Source organism: Macrotis lagotis, chromosome 4 (assembly GCF_037893015.1).
Source record: "Macrotis lagotis isolate mMagLag1 chromosome 4, bilby.v1.9.chrom.fasta, whole genome shotgun sequence".
Lineage (NCBI taxonomy): Eukaryota > Metazoa > Chordata > Mammalia > Peramelemorphia > Peramelidae > Macrotis > Macrotis lagotis.
The window spans coordinates 54,637,948-54,661,961 of record NC_133661.1 but is presented as its reverse complement, the minus strand read 5'-3'; the positions used below and the strand labels follow the sequence as shown (position 1 = coordinate 54,661,961).

Genomic DNA, 24,014 nt, shown 5'->3' with positions numbered 1-24,014 from the left:
GCAAGCGGGCGGCCGCGAAGCCGTCCCTCAGGCACTGCGCGGGACAGCCCGGGCCGTGAGGACCCCGCCGCCGCCGCCGCCGCCGCCGCCGCCTCCGAGCCGGCGGCCTCCTTCCGGCACGGGTCCGGCGCTGGGTCCGGGCCGCTCGGCTCGTCGGGGTAAGTGCGGCGGCCGGGGCCGGGGCCGGGGCCGGGGCCGGGGCCCGGGCCCCCTCCCCAGCGGGAAGGGGGGCGGCTCCTCGGGCGGGGCGGCTGGGGAGGGCCACGCCCCGGGGAGGGGAGGCCGAGGCGGCGGGGACCGGCCGGGGGTCCCCCATGGGCGCGCCCCGGGAGCGCAGATGCGCGACCCCCGGCCCGGCTGGGAGATCGCCGGGGCCCCCGGGGGTTAGAGCCGGGGCTACCTCGCGGCTCCGCCCCCGAGGGCGCAGGGCCTTCGGTAGTCACCCAAGGCCCGTTGTCTTGGTGGACGGGCGGGGGGCGCAGGGCGGGCAGGCGCCCGGGTGGTGGGAGGGGCGCGGCCTGGTGCCCCCTGCGGCGTGCCCGAGCCCAGGGGCAGCGGCGCCGGCCACCGCGGCCGCCGCGGCCGGCCTCTTCCCAACCCAGATCTCAAACAGGCCCGGCCCGGCCCCGGAGCCCACTCTGCCAGAGCTGCCCCTGAGCTCCAGCTCAGTCTGCCCCACCTTAAGGCCTTCCTCCTCCTCCTCCTCCAGAAGTTGCTCTTTTCCTTAACAGTTTTTAGGCGCTATTCTTCTATCAAAATAAAAACACTCCAAAGGAAAAAATTTTTTAAATCCTCTTGTGACGTTGCAAGAGGATTGTTTAAAGAAATCTGCCATTTTATTGATGTTTTATTTTATCGAGGGAGGTACTAAGAGAAAAATGCTGTGCCTTAAAACTGTTAGGAAAATGCAACATTTGTAAAAATCCCTTGTGGCTAACGAGTTTTGTTGCCAGTTTTGCATTTGTTATGGAGGGCAATGTAGATTTTTTTTTTTGAGTATGCGTTTTAAAAATTCGTTATCTAAATCTTCTGAATACTTCATCTACTGCCAATAAATGTGTCATGTCATCTTGTTCATAAGTTCTCCTTTGCCACAAGGTTATTATGGTTTCTAATTTATAAGTGTCCACTGTTTGATTTTCCACCATAGGATCCTAGATCTTAAAGTTAATAAAGAACAGAGTTGGAATTCAGATTCAACTCCTATGATTCCAAGTTCAGCATTATTTTCAAGGATGAAAATTGCAAGTACCCCATCAAATTCATTAAACTTTTATGAACAATTAACAGAAACTGCAAAAAATAGCTAAAGTCACTTTTTAGTCTCTTAAACACTGTAAATGTGAGCTCCTATTTGTGATATTGTAAAATTTAACACAGCACTTTAGAAAGTTAAACCCCTAAGGAGCACATAACTCAGGGGATGAGCCAGAGCCTTGGGGAAATCAGGTGAGTTAATACCCAGAACATTTTCCCTTCTGGAATGGGATGTGAAGTATTTAATCTGAGAGAGAACTGCCTGGAAGAATAAATGAAAAATCTAGGTTTCACCTTTATAGACAGTTGAGGCTTTGGACCTGCTGTTTCCATTTAACTGATACCATCTCAGTACTTAGAGAATATTTTTTTCTGTGATATGGTTATTCCTATTTACCAACTGAAATTAAGTTCTTAACCTTTATCTTCATAAGTTTCTTTGGCTGAGAAAAAAGTCACCTACCAACCTTCTTGAGGTGATCTACTCCCAACTTGGATAGGTTCACTTTCAAATAGACATAAATCCCCAAACCTTTCCAGCCTAGTAGGACTTGCTAATTCTCAAACACCAGTACCATAGACCTCAGAAGCCCAGGTTTAGCACCAAGCCATGACAAGAGATCAGAGGAGGCTTCAAAGAGCTTGGTTCTCCACAGAATATTTCATTAATTATGTAGGCCAAAAGAAAAATCAGCTGACTGAAAAATAACCAGTTATCATAGTCTTCCCAGTGGCCATTTCACTTATTTAGATTTATGGCAGTCAGGTGGTTTTGAACATTATCTTTGGTGTTCATTAGGTTTTCTTATACATTCACCACTAGGAATTATACTTGCAAAATCTGACCTGGACTATCTGTTCAGTCACTTAACATAAACCAGTGATATTCAAATGAATCTGTGCTTCTTTTACCACCTTTGTACAAAAGAAACCCTGGAGTTTCTCAGTTTAGGGTCAGATCTTTTATCATCTCTCTTAGTTTAATCTTGTAGTGAAAGAATTCCTTCCTGGAAAATCTTCCTGACATAAAAGCTATTTTTATTGGCAGTTATTCAGGGTCTCTGCAGAATACAATAAAGCCACACTGCCCAGATTTATCACTGTTATCCTTAGTACTAAGTTTAAAGCATCACTCTTGTGTTTCTCAATTATGTTTAATATAAAAGCCAAATTTGAACTTCCTTGACCCTCAGGAGGATTTTTTTTTCTACCCATATTAGGACCAAGGAAGTATGGACATGCTTCAATATTCAGCTTGGCAGAAGGTCTTTCCTTTAGGTCAGAGATTCTTACCATAGGGTCTGTTGACCTCCAAAAGGTCCATTGATAGATTTCCAGGAGTCCGTGAATGTGAATGGGGGGAAAGGTGCCTACTTTTTATTTTCATTGACCTACAACTGGAATTCACCTTTTCTTTCAATTAAAAAAACATTCTGAGAAGAATTGCATAGGTGTTCTCATACTGTCAAAGGAACCCATGATAGAAAAATGTTTAAGAATCTTTGTTACAGAATTGCTCATTCTAAAAGTGCTAATAAAACACAAGAGTTCTTTATCTACTTTCCCCTTTCTCCCACTACATGACTTTTGTATAACCTCTTATATACCTCTTTAATGATTTCTTTTATGCCTCTTACATACATTTATTTCTCTATTGCTAGATTGTCATAGCCCATTCACACCCAATTCTCCATTACAATTCTGAGTGAATCATTTTTTTTTTCATAAACTTGAGAACATTGGTGTTAAAATGACCAGGGTATAATACATAAAAGTATATAAACATTGGAAGAAAAATAATAACAAACCAACTAACACAAATAAGGTAGAGCGAATTTGGCTCTTAACTCCAAAGAAAAGATGAGAACACACTCCTTCCCTTCTTGGGGGAGATGGGAGTAGATCTGGATATGGAACACCCCATTTAATGTTAGACTTAGCTTTTTAGCTTTGCTGAGCTATTTTTATTTCTCTTATTCTTTACTATAAGGGGTGACCCCAGAGCAGAAAGTAGAGTGAGAAACAGATTGGGAAATGATAGTTTGATATAAGAACAAAAGATGGCAATGGATCATCTTGAATAGACTTTTAATAACTTCCCAAAGACAATCTAGTCTCCTTCTTTAAGACCAAGTTTATTGTTCATGAAATATATAGTAATAAATTAGTTCATTTCAGCTGAATTTGCTATGCTTACCAATAGTGTCCCTAGTCTGAAAAAGAGACATTCTTATTCTATTTGATTTTTCCCAATGGATGTACTGACTATACTCATTTTGAGTGATTATAGTTTAATATCCCTTTATTTTTCAAGTCTTCATTCAGTTTACCTAGTATAATTTACTATAAGGAATATCTGGCAACTTTCTATAGAGAATTTCTCTTCCTCTTGTACTCTGCTGGCAAATAACATAAGTTCAAGTCTCTGTTCTTTACCTGCCTTGATATTAATAATCAGTGAATTTTCAAAGTTATGACATCTTTCAAAGAATCTTGTATGGTTTTAAAATACATGTGGGATGAGTCTCAGGGTTTTTAATCTATAAAATGTGAAATTTGGACAAGCAGCCTTCTAAAGTCCTTTCAGCTTGATCATTCTGTGATTTAGTATGTGTTGCATTAAATGAGAAGATAAAAGTTATCATTTAAATGTCTTTCATCAAGAAGAAACAAAAAGTAGCAATTAATCTTCAGCCAGTGTTCCCACAAGATTTTCCAGAAAGAAAAAACAAAATATTAACCATTTTTGATAGAATCACTTGACTTGACTAGTTTTTGCATTAAGCCCATGTATTCTTCACCCAGTCTAGTAATTTTGGTACCCAAACAGAAATATGAGACTGTATCTGAAATCAAACCCAAGAGACATACCCTCTGATTGAATCAAATGGAAAATTTTAGCAGGTAGCTGATGTTAATCTCTTCCATTCTGCAGATTTTGATGAAGCCATGTTACCTACTGTTCTTAATGGCTAAACTCGCTAAACTATTAATTGCAGTTATGCTTATGTGTTAACATCCCAAGGTCACTGAAGCTGTGACTGTTATATTGTTAAGTGTTACTAGATTACTATTCAAAACATGCTAGGCAATATTGTTCCATCGGGGAATCATTGCAAAATAACTAGATATGGTCCTAGAATCAGAAGGTTCATGTTGTACCTATGAAATACACTATTTGTATGACCCCTGGGCAAGCTCTTTAATGTCTCAGTGCCTCCAGAAAACTGAAGACTATAATGTGCAGAACAGTTGCCAATCTTCACTGGTGGAAGGCATTTTCATGGAGCATTCCCCATTGCAATGAAATCATGAACAAGGAGCAACAGAAACAAAGTGTAGGACTTCAAAACAAAGTAAGGACTTAAAAATTTAAGTGCATAACTTTATTTTTTAAGTTTTTGCAAGGCAATGGGGTTAAAGTGGCTTGCCCAAGGCCACACAACTAGGTAATTATTAAATGTCTAAGGCCGGATTTGAACTCAGGCAGTGCTGACTCCAGGGCTGGTGCTCTATCCACTGTGCCACCTAGCCGCCGCCCCCCCCATAACTTTATTCTTAATTGATACTTCAGGGCTAGACTAGATCCATAATGTCCCTCCTAGTGATAATATTTTGTGATTTAATACTCAGTAATGTTCAGCTAAATAAATGAACCTGAGACCTTCCTTTGACTCCAACATTATATTTCAGGTGGTTTTCTAGATAATTTCACATAAAATAACTGGACAAGATAAGGGCCTATATAATTATGGGATTTTTCAACTTAAAAAAAGAAAATATCATTTGATGAGAAGTGTTTAAACCTTCCTCCCTCAGAACATGATCCACAGTCTGTTCCTCATAAATTGTTCCGGGGACATCTTCCTGGAGAAGCATTGGAAGAGTGTCGTGAGCCAGTCTGTCTGTGACTATTTCTTTGAAGCCCAGGAGAAAGCAGCTGATGTGGAGAATGTGCCACCTGTCATCTCAACACCTCACCACTACCTCATCAGCATCTACAGAGACAAACTCTTCTTTGTATCCGTCATACAGACAGAGGTGCCACCACTCTTCGTCATCGAATTTCTGCATCGAGTTGCAGACACTTTTCAGGTTGGTTATTTATGATTTAGTCCTGAATTGCTGTAGTAAGGATTTAACATCTAGACACAGGATGTAAAGATACCAAGTGTTGATGATGCTCTTAAGTTTTAAACCTCAGCTTAGAGGTTTGTTTAACCTTTATATCTTAGTGACTCAATAAACTCAGTAAACCCAGGCAGGAAGATTTGAGTTCCACCGTCATCATGTAACCTTTCCTTGATTTAGGCAGTTGTGTAAAGCTCCAAGTTGTTAGTGAAGATGCCAACCTGCACTAGTACACAAGAGCTCCATACCCCAATGGAATCACAGATCAAGGCCAGATCCCACTTGTCTATTAAGAAGTTCAACATTCTTTCACAAAATGACAACAAAAATGTTTGACATAGTTATATATGTATATCCTGTATGAGATTACATGCTTTCAGGGGGGGGCAGAAAGAGAAAAATAATAGAACTCAAATTATCTTTCATTTAATTGGAAAAATAAATTTGTGAAGTCCAAAAAAGGATGCAGCAAATATGGCTACTTATATATGTACTTTTTTATGCCCCCCCAAAAAATAACTAATTGTAAGCATTGTTTACATATGAGCCTTTGCTTATTTATAAAATGTTACTGCAGTACAGTTTATGAGATTTAATAGAAATTGTCTAAACCTATCTGAAAAATACTAGGAAAATAAGTTATGAGAACAGTACATAGAGTCATAAAAGTGTTTCTTCTGTTTTGTATTTTATTACAGTCCTCACACAAGTATTTATGTCTTTTAAAGTAAGCTTGTCTATGAAAAGTAAAATGAATTTGCTTTCCTTTATATATTTTACACATTTTATTAGGACTACTTTGGGGAGTGTTCAGAGGCTGCAATTAAGGATAATGTGGTCATAGTATATGAACTCTTGGAAGAAATGTTAGACAATGGATTTCCCCTGGCGACAGAATCTAACATCTTGAAAGAGCTGATTAAACCACCCACAATTCTGCGCTCCGTTGTCAATTCTATTACAGGTATGGTAAAGACTTCTACTAAAAGCTATAAAATGAAAGGCTGTTTTGTAAAGAAAGAAATTAACAAAATAGATTTTGACCAAAATTTTGATCCAGTATTTGCAACAGCAGATGCAGATACCTTTTGGGGGATGGGGGTTAACAGTAATACTAAATTGATGTAACAAACAGTTCAGTTCAACATCAAAATAGTTGCTGCATATGCTTTCTACTGACAAAATAATTCTTTTCTAAAAGATTTTGAAAAATAGGATGCTCTCCATTTTAGTGTCTTCCAATATTACAACACTAAAAACACACTATTACTATTTGTACCTTATTACAGTTCACAGAAAGGTATTAGTGTTTAAAGTAAGTTCATCCTTCCAAAGCAAAAGACTTTAATTTTCCTTCATATACTGTTACAGACATTTATTGGGACCACTTTGGGGAGACTTGAGAGACTGCCTTTAAGGATAATATTGATTACAGTGTGTGACTTAATAGAAGAAATGCTAGTTGGTATGTTTCTACTTGGGCTGTGCACTGATTAGAGATCTGCATCTGGAGTCAGGAAGATCTGAGTTCAAACCTGCCTTTGGCAATCACTTAACCTCTGTCTGTCTCAGTTTCCTCAACTGTAAAATGGGGATAATAATAGCACTTTCCTCTCAGGTGTTCTGAAGATCAAATGAAATAATAATTATAAAACTCTGAGAACACTCTCTGACACAAGGTAGGCTCTTAATGTTTCCTTTCTTCATTTGTATAAAAAGCAGACATTTTAATCTCATGTAAGCACATTGAATCGTCACTGCACCAACATATTCTACTGCACTCTAGTTAGCCTTCCGTAAGGTTTTGTTCAGGGGCGGCTTGGTGGCACAGTGGATAGAGCACCAGCCCTGGAGTCAGGAGTACCTGAGTTCAAATCCGGCCTCAGACACTTTATAAATTGCCTAGCTGTGTGGCTTTGGGCAAGCCACTTAACCCCATTGCCTTGCAAAAACATAAGAGTTTTGTTCATGTAAAGTTGTAATAAGAAAAATAGAAAAATCATTCCATTCCTGAGACCCCCTCATTATGTTAGAACTTTTTACATCTAATTAGTTTAACTTTTGTATGTGAGCAAAGCATCCGTGTGGAAATATTTTCTGAAAAGCATTTTGAAACCTTGATACCTCTACACAGTTCAAGCAGCATATGTCATATCAATTATGCTGAACTGTGAAAGCCCTCTTTTTTTTAAAAGTGATCTTCTTATCCTGGGCTAGAATTAATACTAGTTTTAAAATTCTGGGCCTGGTCAATCAGCAAATATTTATTAATAGCCCAATATATACAAGTGCTGTATTTGGGCCAACAAAAAAAGTTTTAAGGTATGGTCTCTTACCTAGAAGAGTTTAAAATACATAATCATGTTCAAATTAATTAGCAACCTGAGAGTTTAAAAAAAAACTGAAATTAGATGAATGAAAGAAAAAGCAATTATATGTCGCTAAGCTTTAACATAGTACTTAAATACGTGTACATATCCGTATTATATGTATGTTTATATAATATGAATCAACACAAATACAAAAAGAAGTAGTTCATTTTGATGACATAAAAATGTCTTAGGGAGAGGAACGTCTTCATTTGTTTTCCCTGTTTCTCATTTTTGAAGGACATGTCCTACCTACCTCCTTTTCCTAGAGTAACATTACTTGTTAACATCGAACATATTTATTAATTAGTAAATTCTGCTGTCAGCGTAACATCCCATAGTGATTTCCATTACTATTTGGATTATTTGTGGCACTGATTGTTCTGAGATTTGTTGTTCATTTTTAACATTTCCCTAATTGACATTAAAGATTTACTTTTGTAGTATGGGCATCACAGTGTCACAGTAAACAGAGTGCTGGGCCTACAATCAGGAAGACTCTTCTTCTGAGTTCAGATCTGGCCTGAGACACTTAGTTAATGTGTGACCCTGGGCAAATCACTTCACTGCTTCAATTTCTTCATCTGTCAAATTAACTGGAGAAGAAAATGGCAAACAGTTTCTTTGCCAAAAAAAAAACCCCAAAAAAACAAATTAGGTCATAAAGAGTCAAATACAACTGAAAGAACCGAAAAACAACTTAAATGTATGGGCAATTTGGGGGAATTATTGAAAGGTGGTGGGAAGGGGTATGAAATATCTCAGATGTAATAATCCAGCACCCATTTCTTCCTCTATTCCAGACCCCATTCATTATCTATCTGTAGTGTTTATCTAAGCTGCATATATTGATAAACTCATTTAATAGGCCATGTCCAGTTGTATGTCATAGTCTGAAAAGTGTAGAGAGTCAGAGCTGTATCTTTTATTTTCACTGAGGAATTCCTGTAGGGTTCTCAGTTCTCTTATGTTATTACTATGATGTCATTGGCAAATGGAGTATTTGGAGATACTCACCACCAGTAGATGGTGTTTATTTTGTTTGGACCAAAAACAGACTCTCCCATGACCTTGGAGATACTGTTGTCTCGTTTCCTTGCCCAGCATTTCCCATGAGCTCTGTGCTCAGAGGGCTGTGTAAAGCTGCCACTTTGATCATCATAGAATCTGTGGTAATTTGGAAGTTCCTGGAAGATAAGCCTTGTCTGAGGAGAACCTTCTTAGCAGTGTTTTGCTCTTTTAGGTCAGAATCTTTTTAAAAATCAAATCTCAGGAGGCAGCTAGGTGGCCCAGTGGATAGAGCACAGGTCCTGAACTCAGGAGGACCTGAGTTCAAATGCAGCCTCAGACACTTAATAATTACCTAGTTGTGTGGCCTTGGGCAAGCCATTTAACCCCATTTGCCTTGCAAAAACCTAAAAAAAACCCAAATAAATCTCAGAAGATCTTAAAATTTATACTTCTCAATGTGTGACTTTAGAGATTTAGTGACTTTCTACAGAAACTTGTTTCTTCCCTCCTAGGTTTCCTGCAGGATACTCCTCATGGTACACAAGCATATGTTTGTCAGTAATTGCTAGTGTATTAACATGTACAAATTAAACAATTTTTTAAAAGCATAAGCCAAGTGATATAAAATACCTCTGGCATCATTTGAGGGGGGGGAACACATTAATAAATGCTTTTATTTCAGTGTTTCAAAGATCTGTAATTTTATGTTGGATACTCCTGCCAGTTTAGATGATGATTGTTTTACAATTCAGTAAATACAATTTAGGAGTTGTTGAGGGAAAGAAATCCCCAGATGATTCTGCAATTAATCTGATGATGAGCTTCTCTGAGCTTACCTGAGCAGACAGTAAATATGATCCATCAACAAATTCACACTTGGAGTCTTCCCACCTTGGTGAGACCCTTTCAGAGCTTTCGATCTGGCATTCCCTTTAGATCATGCTGTGTGCCATACCACATGTACAAAGTTACAGTTAGTCTAAGAATATAATAATGGCTCTTTTCTCATAACAAGTAGTTGATCCCTGGCCAAAGGCAGCAGAGATCCATTGGCATTTTTTTTAAGTTTAGAAGCATTTCGTGTTCTGGCAATAGAATAAGATGGTTTGGGGAGACTGAAGGCTGGTGATCAAGCAAAAAATGTGTTTTGGTGAGAAGAGAATGATAATGGCCTGAATACAGATGGCAATAGAAGAAATGGAAAGGAAAAGAATGGCTGCAAGAGATGCTGAGAAGTAATGCAGATGCTCCTTGTTCAGCATGAGGCCAGGAAGAACTTTCATAACAAATCATAAATGGATGTCACTGGTTTCTAAATGACTGAACATTAAGTAGTTCATACCTGGAGTTCATACTCTGATGTTTCAGCTTAGGTTAAATGTTTAGCATTTCCTTCTCGATTCTGATTGACATTAGGCTGAATGTGAACTACTAACTTAGCTTTTGCTATAATTTACAACTCCTGAACACACACACACACACACACACACACCACTAATAAGGAGATTTCACAAATCATCCTAACTTAAAGAAAAGAAAGAAAAACATCCTTCCAAATTGTTTAGTGCTAAAATGTAACATTGCCACGGAGATTCTGCTTCAGGTCTCTTGATTACTAGTCCTCTGCCATTCCACCCACTCTGCCTCATCTTCACACTCTTGTGACTGGATTGATTTTAAAGGAGCCAAAAGAATCTTAGTCCTCCTTTGACCCTACCTGGGGGTCTGCCTGGCTGCTTCCTTGATGATATTGGCCCTGCTTCAAGAACCTTGTTATCACTTGATTCTCAGGGCAGATATTCTGTAAAGGAAATGCTGAAACATCAGCTCCTCTTCTGTTCATGGCAGTAGAATGAAGTTGGGTTGAGCTTCTGGAGTCAAGTCAGGGGACTGTTAACACTCAGGAGGCAGAAGATCCAATAAAAGAACACAACGTAATTTGGCAGAGGACTTCGTGGCCTATTTCTGCTCTCAAAATGTGATCATGCTAGTTTGGATGGCTTCAACAATCATCCTGAAAACTCCTCTCATATATGATGTGCACACACACACATCCAGGGATTAAACACTGAAGCATATGTTCTATTAAATATTTATTGTCAATGAAGCCAGAGAAAGGCTTATTTTTAATCTCCCTGATTTCCAGGTAGTAGTAATGTTGGGGACACACTCCCCACAGGACAGCTGTCCAACATTCCATGGCGTCGTGCAGGTGTGAAATACACAAACAATGAAGCTTATTTTGATGTGATTGAAGAAATAGATGCAATTATAGACAAATCAGGTAAGTGCCTCTGAACTTTAGGGGGGAAATAAATAAAAAGTGATAAAAGTGGAATACAGAATTGTGATGCACCAGGCTATCTGGTAAAAGACATTGGTCCTCTTCTAATGATTTTTAAAAATCTATTATTTCGTTTTAAAATTTAAAATTCTATAATTTTAGTGAACCATAAAGCTATTGAGCATGTGTAATTGAGTGATTACCTTATCTTTTTTTTTAGCTTTAATATGACCCTGTCCCCTCCTTATTATCCATAGTGTTCCCCCAAATCTCTCTTCCTCATTTCTTGGATTTTTTAAAGGGCTACTTATACTATCTTCATACTTCACTACCATTGGCTTCATGAGGTAATAGAAGGTATGTAACCCATTCTATTAGGAGTCTTGTTCTGAAGAGGATTTGAAACCCGTGTAGAACAGCCCTACAAAATTGTTTGCTGGTGAAATAAAATGATAGGTATGATATTCCTTAGAAACATTAGCTTCTAAAACCAAGTTGGGAAGAGGCCATGGTACTCAGGAAGCTGAGGTCATGTAATAGATATCCTTTTCATTGATCTGTTTATTGAGGTGTGAAACTTTCATCAAGCCTGACACCCAAACAGTATCTCCAGTTACGCTCAATCCAGCCATGTCCCCAGCAGAGACTCAGATTCAAAGGATTGTTGTACAGCTGCTCTTCAGTCTGTTTGCCTTGCTTTAGGTTCCACAGTCTTTGCAGAAATTCAAGGGGTTATCGATGCTTGCATTAAACTTTCTGGAATGCCTGATCTCTCCCTTTCCTTCATGGTAAGTTTTATTTTCCTTATCAAAGTCTTATATTCTTGGCAAGCAGTTCTGATGTACCCAGAATGACCATGAGAAATAGGAAAAGTGGTTCAAACCCAGGTTTGGTTCTAGGAGCAGTAATTACATTGTTAACCCACTGAAATAATTCCAGAGCAGCTCCTCAGAGGAGTCAAAGGAAGTCAGTGTCATTTTCACTGTATAACAATTTTGCTTTACTACTTTTTAAAGATGTGTTTTATGTTATTTAAAACCACTTAATTTTTTCACTTCTTCCTAGTATGCGTCCTTTATAATTTTCATCTATAGAAGTTAATGGATATAAAGATCTTTTTTGTTTTTCTTGTAGAACCCAAGACTTCTAGATGATGTCAGCTTCCACCCCTGCATTCGTTTCAAGCGTTGGGAGTCAGAAAGAGTCCTGTCATTTATTCCTCCAGATGGAAACTTCCGACTCATTTCCTACCGTGTCAGCTCACAAAAGTATGTATAATCTGCTTGGGTTGAACTCATTTTTTGTTTCGGTTTACTGGTTGATATTTTGTTTTAAAAGATTCCATTTACCCATCTCTTTGAGTAAGCAGGCAGCAAGACAAAAAAACAAGAAAGATGATTTTTCATTAAGAGAAAAAGCAAAAGTAGACCTTTCAAAAAGTCTTGTAGATGAGCATCTAACTGTACAACAGACAAAGGGAGATCTTGAGGGTCTTTCCTCAGTACCTTAGTTTCCATCCCTATTCTGTGGGATAAACACATTATGTACAATTCCCATTAGTATCCTCAAAGATGTTGGTGAACAAATTTCACAGTATTTTTTCTGTGCTGAGTTTGAGATTAAATATTTTGAAATAAGGTTCTTGGTAATTTGTTTGTTCAGTGATTCTTCCCATGAGAGTAGCAAAATATACCAGAGAAACATCAGATTAGAGTTTAACAAGTTGGGACTTGCTTGTTCCCTAAGAGGAGAACTTTTACACTCAATTCAGTGGACTTGGACTGACTACAGAATCTAGTGTACTGGAAATGGAGGGGAGCATGTTGGGGGTGGGGTATCGATTCCCTCCTAGCTTGCTGGCTTGTTCTTGGCTCTTCTCTCCCAATATGGTACCAGCACAGCACTGCTGGAGCAGCTGTCATTCTAGACCATTGAGGTTCTGGGAATGAGTGGAAGAGGAGGATTTCTTGTATGTGTTCATGTGACCCCATAATCCCTCTTATTCCTCCTTGCCCACCTCTAGTTTAGTGGCAATTCCAGTATATGTGAAACACAACATCAGTTTTAAGGAGAACAGCTCTTGCGGCAGATTTGATGTTACAATTGGACCAAAGCAGAACATGGGGAAAACCATTGAAGGCATCACAGTGATTGTTTACATGCCCAAGGTCGTATTGAACATGAACTTAACTCCTACCCAAGGCAGCTACACATTTGATCCCGTCACCAAGGTAAATAAGGCACTTCTCTAGAATTCATCTACAACCAAGAGTGATTGGGCAGCTGGTGGTTTTCTGTGAGCTGGGTCTTCTTCCAACCTAAATTTCCCATTCATTCAGATGAGTTCCTTAACCTGTTTAAGCCGAGAACACAGCTGTCTACAAAAACTTCCAAGCAGAAAAAAGGTGCTTGTCTGACTGGACTATTTAGGGAACCTGTGAGGAATGTATGCTTGGTTTATTCTTTGGAGTTTTTTTACTTGAATTTATGACTATGGGCTTATAACAAAAAATGTTTACAAAAAGGAGAGAAAACCAAGATCCAACTTCAACTAAATTTAGTCCTTTACTACTTGTCATCGAAAACTGACTTAGTAAATGCAAAGGAGAAACAGGAATGTGACTGTCTTCTTTCAGATTTATGACAGTTCAATTTTTCACTAATTGAAACTGGCCACAACAGCCAGCAGAATTTAGAAATTCAAATCTGCCCATTTCCAGACAGCTTAGAGGACATATTATCCCATGTGGCTGCTTGGCAGAAAGAGATGTTGGGGAGACCAGAGAGGAGGTGCAGAGCAAAAGAAAGGGCAGAAGTACAGCTGAGCTTTATTAGGAAGCAAAGCTGATCCTTAGACAAATTCTCTGTACCCTAATACCATTTGACTCCCCAGATTTCCATCATTTGTGAATTATGTGGTAATATTCAAAATAATCTCTTGCTGCATCAGTTTCTACAGAATGTTTTTCTTATCCTTGAAGATATTAAGCCCCTTCTCATTATATAAATGTGTTTATGATGAAAGGTTTTCATATGAGTAACAGGAAATTGAAAAAGATTGACTGCCTACATGTTATTTTTGAGGAATCTGGTCCTTTTTAATAATTTAGTCATTGAGCTGCCAGACTTGAAAATAGGGGTGAGTTAGAAGGACCTGAAAATAACAGATGCCGAGTCCCACATTATACAGATGAACAAAGTAGCCTATGGGACTTCAGGACTTGTTTAAAGTCTTCCAGGTGCTTGGGACAGAACCAGTCTAGAATCCAGGTTTCCTGAGGTCCCTTCCAGTTCTTCATCCCCTGCATTGTACTTCAGGGAACATGTTATGAGGAGGCTTCTAGCATGATTACTTTGACTTCAGACTATCTCTTACTGATGCATGGCTATTGTATTTTGGTTTTTATTTAATAAGGTGTTAACATGGGATGTTGGGAAAATCACCCCCCAGAAGCTCCCAAGTCTTAAAGGATTGGTGAATTTACAGTCTGGAGCCCCCAAACCAGAAGAAAACCCAAGTCTCAACATTCAGTTCAAGATTCAACAACTTGCTATTTCAGGTCAGTCTATTGCATTGAGATGTCCTGTGTTTTGGGGAAGGGAAGAGGTGCTGCACTCAATTAACGGTGCCAGCTGAGATGACTGTATCCAGGAAGTATCACAGTTTAAGTTAACTGTATACTGTTTATATACTGATAAGTAGGTGCACCCTACTCACAATCATAGCTCAAAGCACCTAACCCTAAGCTTTAGCATGTTGCTCAAGGCCCTACAAGCAGAATATGTAATAAATAAGCAAATAAACTTCTTGAAAAAGCCCATCTACTGTGTAAGGGAATAGCAAATGGCCAGCCAAGGCTGCCTCGTCTCTTGTAGGGTAGAGCTCATTGGAGCGAGGAGGTGGCTGCAGCTCGTTTGATTAAACCTCAGAATCACTGTTGGGCATTTATTCCATGGTACATTTTTTGCAGAGGAAATAATAGTCACTCTCTTGCTCTCCCCTTTTTCCTCTTCACACAGGCTTAAAAGTAAATCGCCTTGACATGTATGGAGAGAAATATAAGCCATTTAAAGGAGTCAAATACATCACAAAAGCTGGAAAATTCCAAGTGAGGACATGAGAAGAGGCCGTAAACCGCACAAGATCAGTGTCTGTTTTCCAAATGTCATTACAATCTGCTGCTTAGTGACTTAGGTTGCTGTTAGGTACCAAGTGGGTGGGAAATACTCATTATTTACAGCATCTGTGGAGAGCGCCTTTTCTGAAAAGGTAGCTTAGTGGTTGGAATAGATTTCTTCAACAGCTTTAAGCTAAGGAACTCTTTTCTAATGACTTAGCTGCACAGGCACACCATGGTTCGAGGGCTACACTCGGCAGAGCAGAGGCAGGCAGGCATCCTCAGCCCTCCCTGCCTTCTGGCTATGCCCGTGGCCTGCAGGAGGCCAGAGAATCCCAGGCCACAGCCAGAATCTGCTGTCATGTGACAGCTGTAGCCAAACGTTGTACTCACTGATCTTGATTGCCCACCCCCAAACAGTTTACAGCAGACTGCCTCTTCAAGTGTTTGCCTTACTCAGCTTTTCACTTGTGCCATTAAGCAAGCATGGTAGCAAAGCCCCTTCCCATACAACCCTGGTGGGGAGCACGACTGCTTCGTTTTCACGGTACTGGGTTTTGTATTTTTATAAAGGAAATTTTTATGTAAAGCTCAGACTTTGATTTACAGGGACCTTGCTGCAGTAAATGCCACCTGAATTATGGGCCTCTGATTCAGCTCTTAGCACAGTTAAAAAACCATTTGTATTAAAAGGGGACACTTTAGTGAGAAAACAAGGGACTCTACTTAAGTCAAGCACAAGATTTTTGAGCTTCTGAGCTAACTAATATCTACAATCTTAATAGCAAAGAAAAACTCAAATTGTAACTTTTGTCACTTCATATTTCACGAGTCTTATCAGAACTGCCCTTTTGCCAGAAGAGTTAACCTTGAATGCCTCCTTGGAAAACCATGCCCATCACCTTAGGATCTTTCCTGAAATTATGAAAATTGTTATTTTTAATTTAGCTTGTTTTGCTGAGATTCAAAACAGTCTGTAATAACAGACATTGGGTTGATGTGGTTGACATCTCAGACTGCTAAAGGCCAAGTAGTTTTGTCCAACAATAAGGGTTTGAAAGACCCAACTACAGTACTTTTATTTAATTAAATGTGAAGGAAGAGGTCATTTCAGGGGCTATGGTCTCCTTACTTGCTTTTTACACATTGCTGGTCAAACAGTATCATCAGACAACACCTCACTTTGGATTCTTTCCTCTCTCAGCTCCCTCACTGTTTCCTTCCCCTTTTTAATAGTGCTGTTGGAAATCAACATCTGGGGATGGGAGTTGACTCATGGAGCAAATTCTCACACTGTCCTGTCACACACAGCTATTTCCCCCTGTCCTTAGTGCCCTCTGGGGGGCCCAAGTATGCTGATCTTAACCTGACTTTTCATCCCAAAAGCAGACAGCCAGAAAAGGGAATGGCCAATCGATGCTAGTTCAAACTTAACACATCTTTCTTTATATTTCATTTAAATTTCTAAGATGATCACAATACTGCCAAACCATGTATCTGTTTGCCATGTCTAAGATTACCTCAACTCAGTTTGCCTCTTCAAGCTTTTCTGATCCCTCAACCCTCTTCACATCTCTTGTCAGAATCCAATAATTGGACTCCTTTCTTCCATTGGCATCCTTCCTTCTAACTAGTTTTCGTCTTCAGTAACTTGGAATTCGGCATTTTTCTTCCTATCATTGATGTCACTTGCATAGAATCCCACAGAATGCAAGCAGTTTCCTTACTTCTGGTGGACTCTTGCTTTAATTATTATATTATTTGGTAGAATTAGAGTAACCTCAGGTGGAGGATCTGATTCTTACATATCTTGCCAGCAGTGGCTGCACTATTAATAAAGAGATGAAAGCACTGAGATGACTGTGTAGATTGATTGCATTGAGCATTCCCATGTGTAAGGCTTCAGGGCTGGCTTTGTTTTAAACAAGATACCATTTCACATCCACTCTTTAGAGGAGCTGTCAAACTGAACTGCACAACTCCCATTAGCCAGGACCAGTTCTGGACTTGTCAACAGCCTTGTGTATTTATCTCTCGAAAAAACAAGTGTCGACTTTCTGACCATAGATATTTGAGGAGAGGAAAGGTAATTAAAGCCACTTTACCCTCAAAACAAAGCCCTCTTCAGAGCTTAATAATAACACACAGTTCAAACCAAGCCACAAATATTCCATTTCCTGGTATTAGTAAAGGAATGCGTCCTGAAAACAAATCATGGATTGGCTTTATAGTTAGTAAAGGTTTGTCCAACCTTACTAGCTGCCCCTTACTCTAAAGCATTTTGTAAACCCACAGGGGGCCACATAGTACATTTTGGACACCCCTGAGATGGTATATGGATTTTTTTTCTGACACCTTCCAAAATTCCCAAAGAAGGTTGGTTTGCCTTGTCTACCCATGTAGATGCTGTAGGTTATTCAGGCAGACAGCTCTGATTAGATGGATACAGGCACCAGAATGGTTTAGCAAAGTAACCAAACCATACTTCAGCTCAAAGTCATCACCAAAGTACAGAGTAAAAGTAAAGAAATCCTTTTTACCTTCACTGAGCTGGTATCATCAGAATCCCAGATTTAGAAATGAGAAATGCCCTCAAGATCCTCTAGTTCAATCCCTTTATCCCCCTAACTTCAGTCCAGAGTTTGGAATAGGCCAAAAGCAGGAGTCAGCATAAGCAGCAAAGAAGACAACCTCACAGGGAGATAGCTCCCAGGGAGATACCCTTCTAACTATCAAGAGCCTAATCTAGAATGACCTTTTCATCCATACATCTCAGCATTAGATTTGGGAGGAAAGGCACACTGGTCAGATGAAAGCTCTGGAGACCCAACTACTCTTTGGGAGGTCTTTTTTCTGTTTTAAAAGGAACTGATGATCTCTCAAAGAGTGGCCATGGTCTACATACCCATGAAGGTCAGCTCTGCCAGCCCCAGGTAAGACTGGCAGCAATGCCCAATGTAGAGGTAAACTTTTGGTGGGAAGATCAAATGGCAGTGGAGGGGCAGACTTTGCTCAGAAGAGACAGGATAGGTTACTAAGGGCAAGAGTGATGTATAGAAAGGAGGTGTCCTGATATGGGAAAAATTCCAGGAGTGGGGAAGTAGGGAATAGAACATTGGGATAAAGGTCAACAGAGAGGAAAACAAAATGATTTTGTCACTGCTTGTCCCATAGACCACCTGGGCCACCTGGGCAGTAAGAGGAACTAGAGAGGTTTGATCTAAGCCTGCTATATGATAAGGTAGTGATGAGGAATTTCCATTGTACAGGTATCTACTGAAGTGCCATCAAAAGAAGAACTTGTAGGGGTAGCTAGGTGGCGCAGTGGATAGAGCACCAGCCTTGGAATCAGGTGGACTTGAGTTCAAATCCAGTCTCAAATAGAGTAATTACCTAGTTGTGTGACTTCGGGCAAGTCACTTAGGTCCACTGCCTTGCAAAAACTAAAAAAAAAACTTGTAACTTCTTAACTTGATTTTGTGCTAATCTCATCTTTCACAAAGTGGAAGGCCCAAAAGACAAAGTAATTCTGGATCTGATACTCATTACTTTTTGAGAAGACAAATGAATAATTTAATTCTATGGATGCAGAATTGGTTGGAAGGCCAGATTCAAAAAGTAGCCATTGGTGACACAGTCATTATGGCAGATCGGGAACCCTAGGGATTTGTAGTTGAAACTGCATTTTTAGCTTTTTTTCTCAATAACCAAGATAAAGGGATAGCTAACATTGGAGGATAGATTCAGGAATCCAGTAAGATCTTGATAAGCTAGAGCATTAGTTTCAATCTAGTAAAATATAAACCAAAAGAGATAAACTAAACAGGGTACAAGATGAAGGAGACATGGGTAGCAATTTCAAGGAGACCTGAGGGTTTTAGTGAACTAAATATAAATACTTAATAGGAGTCTTCCAATAGTGTGGCATCCAAAAAAGCAATGCTGTCATGAGCTTCGTTAATCGAGGAATAACTAAGAGGAAAAAGGTGATGATCCTACTGTACTTGGCCCACTGGACCTCAGCTGCAGTGTCCTGTTCAATTCTGGTACTCCATTTTAAAGACATTCCACTCCAGGCTGCCTTCCAGACTTCCTTACTATTCACCTATTTACAAAATACCTTCTGCTGGGGGTCACTCCTGGGCCAGCTGAATCTCAACCTTCAGACCCCCCTCTGGTTTTCCTCTACCTGCCCCTCTACTATCTCCCTCTCCCTGTTAACCTGTTCCAAGGTGTTATGTTCCCTTCTTAGAAGGTCTGGCACATATTAAATGCTTGTTGACTTCCTGCCCGAATGAATGACATAAGCAAACATCCATTGTCCAGAGGAGGGCAGCCAAGACTAGGAAGTGTCTCAAATCTATTATAGAGGACAAGTTTTAGGAATGTTTTATCTGGAGAAGACAGAAAGGATCAAAAAAATATAATGACTATCTTCCAGTCCCCTACAGGGAAGCAGCCAGGTATTATCAAACCACCACCTCCTTCAGCTCTTGATGGAGTCAGTCCAGAACTGCATACCCAACTGTTAGGACTTGGGAATACCACTTACCCTTAGACCCTAATGGAAACAGTCCAGGAATCTAAGGCCAAGAGCTTCAGTATAGCAGGCCTTCCCTACCCCCACTCCCCCACCCCTGGCCTCACAGCCAGAAATGAGGAAATAGCACTAAAAAGAAGGAGGCCACCTTATCACCACCAACCCCAACAAATTGCACTAATGGGCAGGTAGCTCACGAGTCCCAAGAATGGAAGCAACTCCAAGATCACAAAAGAACCCACAGCCACTGACCGAGAAGCAAAGGCTCCAGCTATTCCCCACTACAAAGCAGTAAAGACAAGAATGTGCCAGGCAGGTCAAACTGTCCCAACTGCCTTTAGCGCCTGCTCCTTCAGTTCCTAATGAAGATGGGCCAGGAAGGGAAATCCAAAAGCTTTGGAAACAGCAGTGCTCCCCAGACCACCAGTGGGCCCCTTTGGAGGTCTTGAGGGAGGAACTGGGTGATCCCTTTCTGCTAGAGTAGTAGGGCTGGACTGCTGCTGAGTTTTCTTCAATTACCTCACATCCTGCTGGCAACCATGAGCATTTAGTTCATGAAAAACCACGTAGAACACTAGTTTTGAAAGCCAACTCACAACTCGTTATTGTCTCATTTGAATCTTAAAAAACCCTAAGAGAAGACTAGTACAAATAGTACTATCCCCATTTTACAAATAAAACAGGTTCAGAATGACATTTACCCAACTAATGCACCTCATAAGGTACAACTGAGGAATTGGTAATACAAATCCCTTGAAAAAACTGAAATGTATGATTACAGACTTCAGTAGATGAGCTATTATATTTTCCCAGCTGGTTGACCCCTGCTGCCAAATCTCCATCATTTCCAACTCTTCTAACACTTTGATTCTAACTACCTCAATAATCGCCTTTCTTTTATGCTGGACCCTGACTTAACTTCTTTTTAGCTCAAAGCCTTGTTTGGCACACTGCTTTCTTCAATGTACTGTGAAGAGGTATTAGAATTCAATAAATTCAGGTTTATCCTACAATAACACTTCACAGATTAACTGATTATGCTATCTCTCAAATTTCTGACCTACTGTTAAAATAATCCACCTATTCAAACAGTTATTATACAAATGCATTTTATTTATTTTGAAGAGAACAAAAGAGGTGGCAGAAAATAGTTGCATATAACAAATGCTAGGTTATAAACAATTATTTCAGTGGTATCATTTCTAACCAACGTTCAGGGGATGTTTCTGAATCTGTTTCACCTCTGGAACACCGGCAGTGAGCAGACCACAGCCAGTGGGAGCGGTGCAGCAGGGTGACTAGAACCTGGAACTGAAATGGCAACCACGATTTCTCCTCTTTGCTTTCTTTAAGCAATCTTGAATAAAACAAAGGCGGTCTTTGGCATAGATTCATTTTAAAGGCATTGATATTTCATTTCTATCACATAAGCAGTTGAAGACGCTATGGAGCTGGATGAGGCAAGGTCCCAACTCTAAGATTCTAGATCAATCCATCAATCCATCACCAGTTATTAAGCGCCTACTATGTGCCAGTCACTGCTCGGAGGGGCCTCAAGAACACTTACCATGAGTCACAAATAAAGAAGAGGAAGCCTGAATGGACTGGACTGGCTCAAGACCAATTTTACACTTTCCACACTGGGATCTGACCCAAGGGAAGACAGCCAAGGCCCTCAGGGTGGAAGCTCTCCCACAGGCCTGGTCACCACCCGATTTTCTCTCATGGGCCAGGCAAGAGCTCTGGAGTGTTCAGTGGGAATCCCAGGGATAATGAGTGATGGTGAGAGGGAGCAGGGAGACCGAGCCCTCATCTGACACACACGGGCTCTCACCATGTCCCCTGACCTACACTGAAGGCACACACCCCTTGAGGATTTAGCTCAGGTTCACTCATAGCAATCATTTTGAGGCCTGGGACACTCCCCTCAGTAATTCATGGTCAGCCTCCCTGACTGCCAGACCAGAAATACTCAAGTCCTTGGGTTCTCACCTTAAGCTGGAGAAGCTTCCAGCCCAGAGATGGCCCTTCTTTTGCACTAATTAACACTGGGGCAAAAAAAGAGCAACTGTAAAACTAGAGCTGCGTTAGAAAAGGAGGATATTTTTCAAAGTTCCAGAGACAAAATAAGCACCTAAATGTCATCCAGATCCATCAAGGAGGGAGGAAAAATGTGTGGAGGGAACACAATTTGACCAAGCACTCTAATGCAGCATCTCATTAAGGCTTCCTCTGGGCAGTAACAAAGCATGCCCAGGTCCGGCCCCACTGGATAACACACTGGAGACAGGAGCCCCAGGACACACAGGATTTGGTAGGGAACCCACCCCCCCACTCCGAGCATGTGGGTAGGCAGGCCAAGGTAAGAGGCAGGACCTTCACTGCCACCCCACCCCGGATGGCTCTGCATGTTTCCCTAGGCCACTGGAACATGATTCATACCACCATGTGGCATTCCACGATTACTCAAGTTTGTGCTTTTGGAAACTAGCAAAGGAAAGGTGGAGGAGGAAGGTACTGACACTTAGAGCGGAGCAAGCCCACCTTTGTCAGAAGGCAAAATAAGTGCCAGTGCAGCCTACAGAGCAGCAAACTGATGACTGGAGGCAGAGGGATTTCCTTCTTGTGGGCAGCCATCTCAGCCCCCTCAGCTAGACTCAGAGAGGAGCACAAGGGAGGGAGGCCCAGGGCTGGGGGGACCATTACAGAAGCTTCCTATCCAGAAGTTGTCCAGGTGGGACGCAAGGGTAGTGTTCCCTACTTGAATTCTGAGCTTATGTAAATCAAGTCCATGAGCTGGAGTCCTAGACCAGTTATAGGGGGAAGAGTACATGAGGGTGTTTGAGAATAGAATACAGACTTTTCCTAGGGAGAAACATTACATACAGTCCCCCAGAGCAAAGGAGAACATAAACATTTTCTAAAACAAAAAGAACAGATGTAGGGGTTTTAGATACCAAGCACTTTCTGGAGAAAAATGGCTGGGGTTATGACCCTCCCCTTACCCCCTGCCCCGGCAGCAGTCAGGGCCTTGGGCCACATTTGATCCTGCTGAGAAAGAAGTCTATGAGCCAGGCAAGGGGGTAATGGGGTGTGGGGGGAGAGTCAAGTGGGGCACTGGCTGCCCTCGGAGCTACTGGTACCAGGGAGTTTTTCGAACCCAACGCAAAGTGAAACCGGCATCTGTTCGAATCTTGATTGAAGCTGCTTCTGCTTCTCTGACAGTCTCCTTTACAGACTGCATCAGGTTCTGGGCATTGTGAACCAGCATTTCTGTGGCCTGGAAGAAAAGAGACATTTCCCTTTAATCAAGTGATCCTCAAGAGACACAGAGGCAGCCCAGCTTCCAGTCCAGAGGTGGTATTACATAGGGAAATGGAGAAAGAGACAGAGTCTGGGTCTCTTCCCCAGGCAGGAAAAGCCTGACCCCAAAGATGACTGGTTAGGAAAACCATGGACACATCAGACCCTCGAGGCCCAGGCAGGTCTCTGTCATCAATGTTATTGTCTCTCAGAATTCCTTACCAGTAGTGCCCACCAGCCCCTGCCTCCCGGACATAATTGAGGTGCCCTATGAGAGTCACTCTGCTACATAGTAGAGATAACACGTGGAGAGGAATGACCCAAGACTCGCTCCAAGCTATTCAGTGAAGAAACTGGATTCCTACAATCCTTGTCTGAAGCATTTAGACCTCATGAATTGTCTTCTAACACATGAAAATTTAATAAGATAATGACATAGTTTCTGACTAGGACTGTGAGCCTCTGGATCACAAAGGCTCTAGGTCACTTTCTGTGTCTACCACACAACCCAGAGCTTGCTTAGTTAAGAGACCAAAATCAGGAAATGCTGTCACTGAATGAGGTGCTATTCCAAATCGAAACATCTTTTTCTATATTCTCTCCCTCCTTCCTGGTCTGTGTAGAAGCAGCATGGTAGGGAGAAGGCCCAGACCCCAGCCTCCCCTGAACACAGGCCTGGCTTCCCCAATAATTAAAATGGGGGTAGAACATTCCAGGACTCCTCATCCTAGAGATCAACTGAAGCGGCAAATAGGGAAGCCAGGAGAATTCTTACCTGCTCCGATTCCTCATCACTGATATTGGTTCGGCCCAGCATGGTGGCTTTCACTGTGGAGAGGATTTTGAGCTGGGTGCTAATGGTTGGAATTCGCTCACACACCTGAAAAGAAAAAATAGCCATGGACTTGAATCATGCAGTGAGAAGCCATATTTAAAAGGAATGTCCATGATGACAGCTCAGGAATATTCCTACCCACTGATGACCCTGCAGCTACTGCCTC

General features: G+C 41.1%; 2 protein-coding genes across 4 annotated transcripts in view; one reads left to right on the top strand and one right to left on the bottom strand.

The window, feature by feature from the left end:
* The first annotated feature begins 76 nt into the window (after window positions 1–76).
* AP3M1 (adaptor related protein complex 3 subunit mu 1) lies at window positions 77–17,025 on the top strand. Its single transcript, XM_074232886.1, has 9 exons — window positions 77–158; window positions 5,077–5,352; window positions 6,181–6,352; window positions 10,915–11,052; window positions 11,755–11,840; window positions 12,187–12,320; window positions 13,076–13,283; window positions 14,468–14,612; window positions 15,073–17,025. The coding sequence occupies exons 2-9, from the start codon at window positions 5,080–5,082 to the stop codon at window positions 15,171–15,173; spliced, it is 1,257 nt and encodes a 418-aa protein (XP_074088987.1). The 5' UTR covers window positions 77–158; window positions 5,077–5,079; the 3' UTR covers window positions 15,174–17,025.
* The window catches only part of VCL (vinculin), a 128,305-nt gene continuing 110,470 nt past the window's right edge, over window positions 6,180–24,014 (bottom strand). For all 3 annotated transcript variants that reach the window (XM_074232883.1, XM_074232884.1, XM_074232885.1), the window contains 2 exons: window positions 23,789–23,893; window positions 6,180–22,990 (listed from right to left, as the gene is read on the bottom strand). In XM_074232883.1, the coding sequence (XP_074088984.1) occupies window positions 22,844–22,990; window positions 23,789–23,893 (252 nt within the window). In that variant the 3' untranslated portion in view covers window positions 6,180–22,843. The remainder of the gene's footprint in view (window positions 22,991–23,788; window positions 23,894–24,014) is intronic.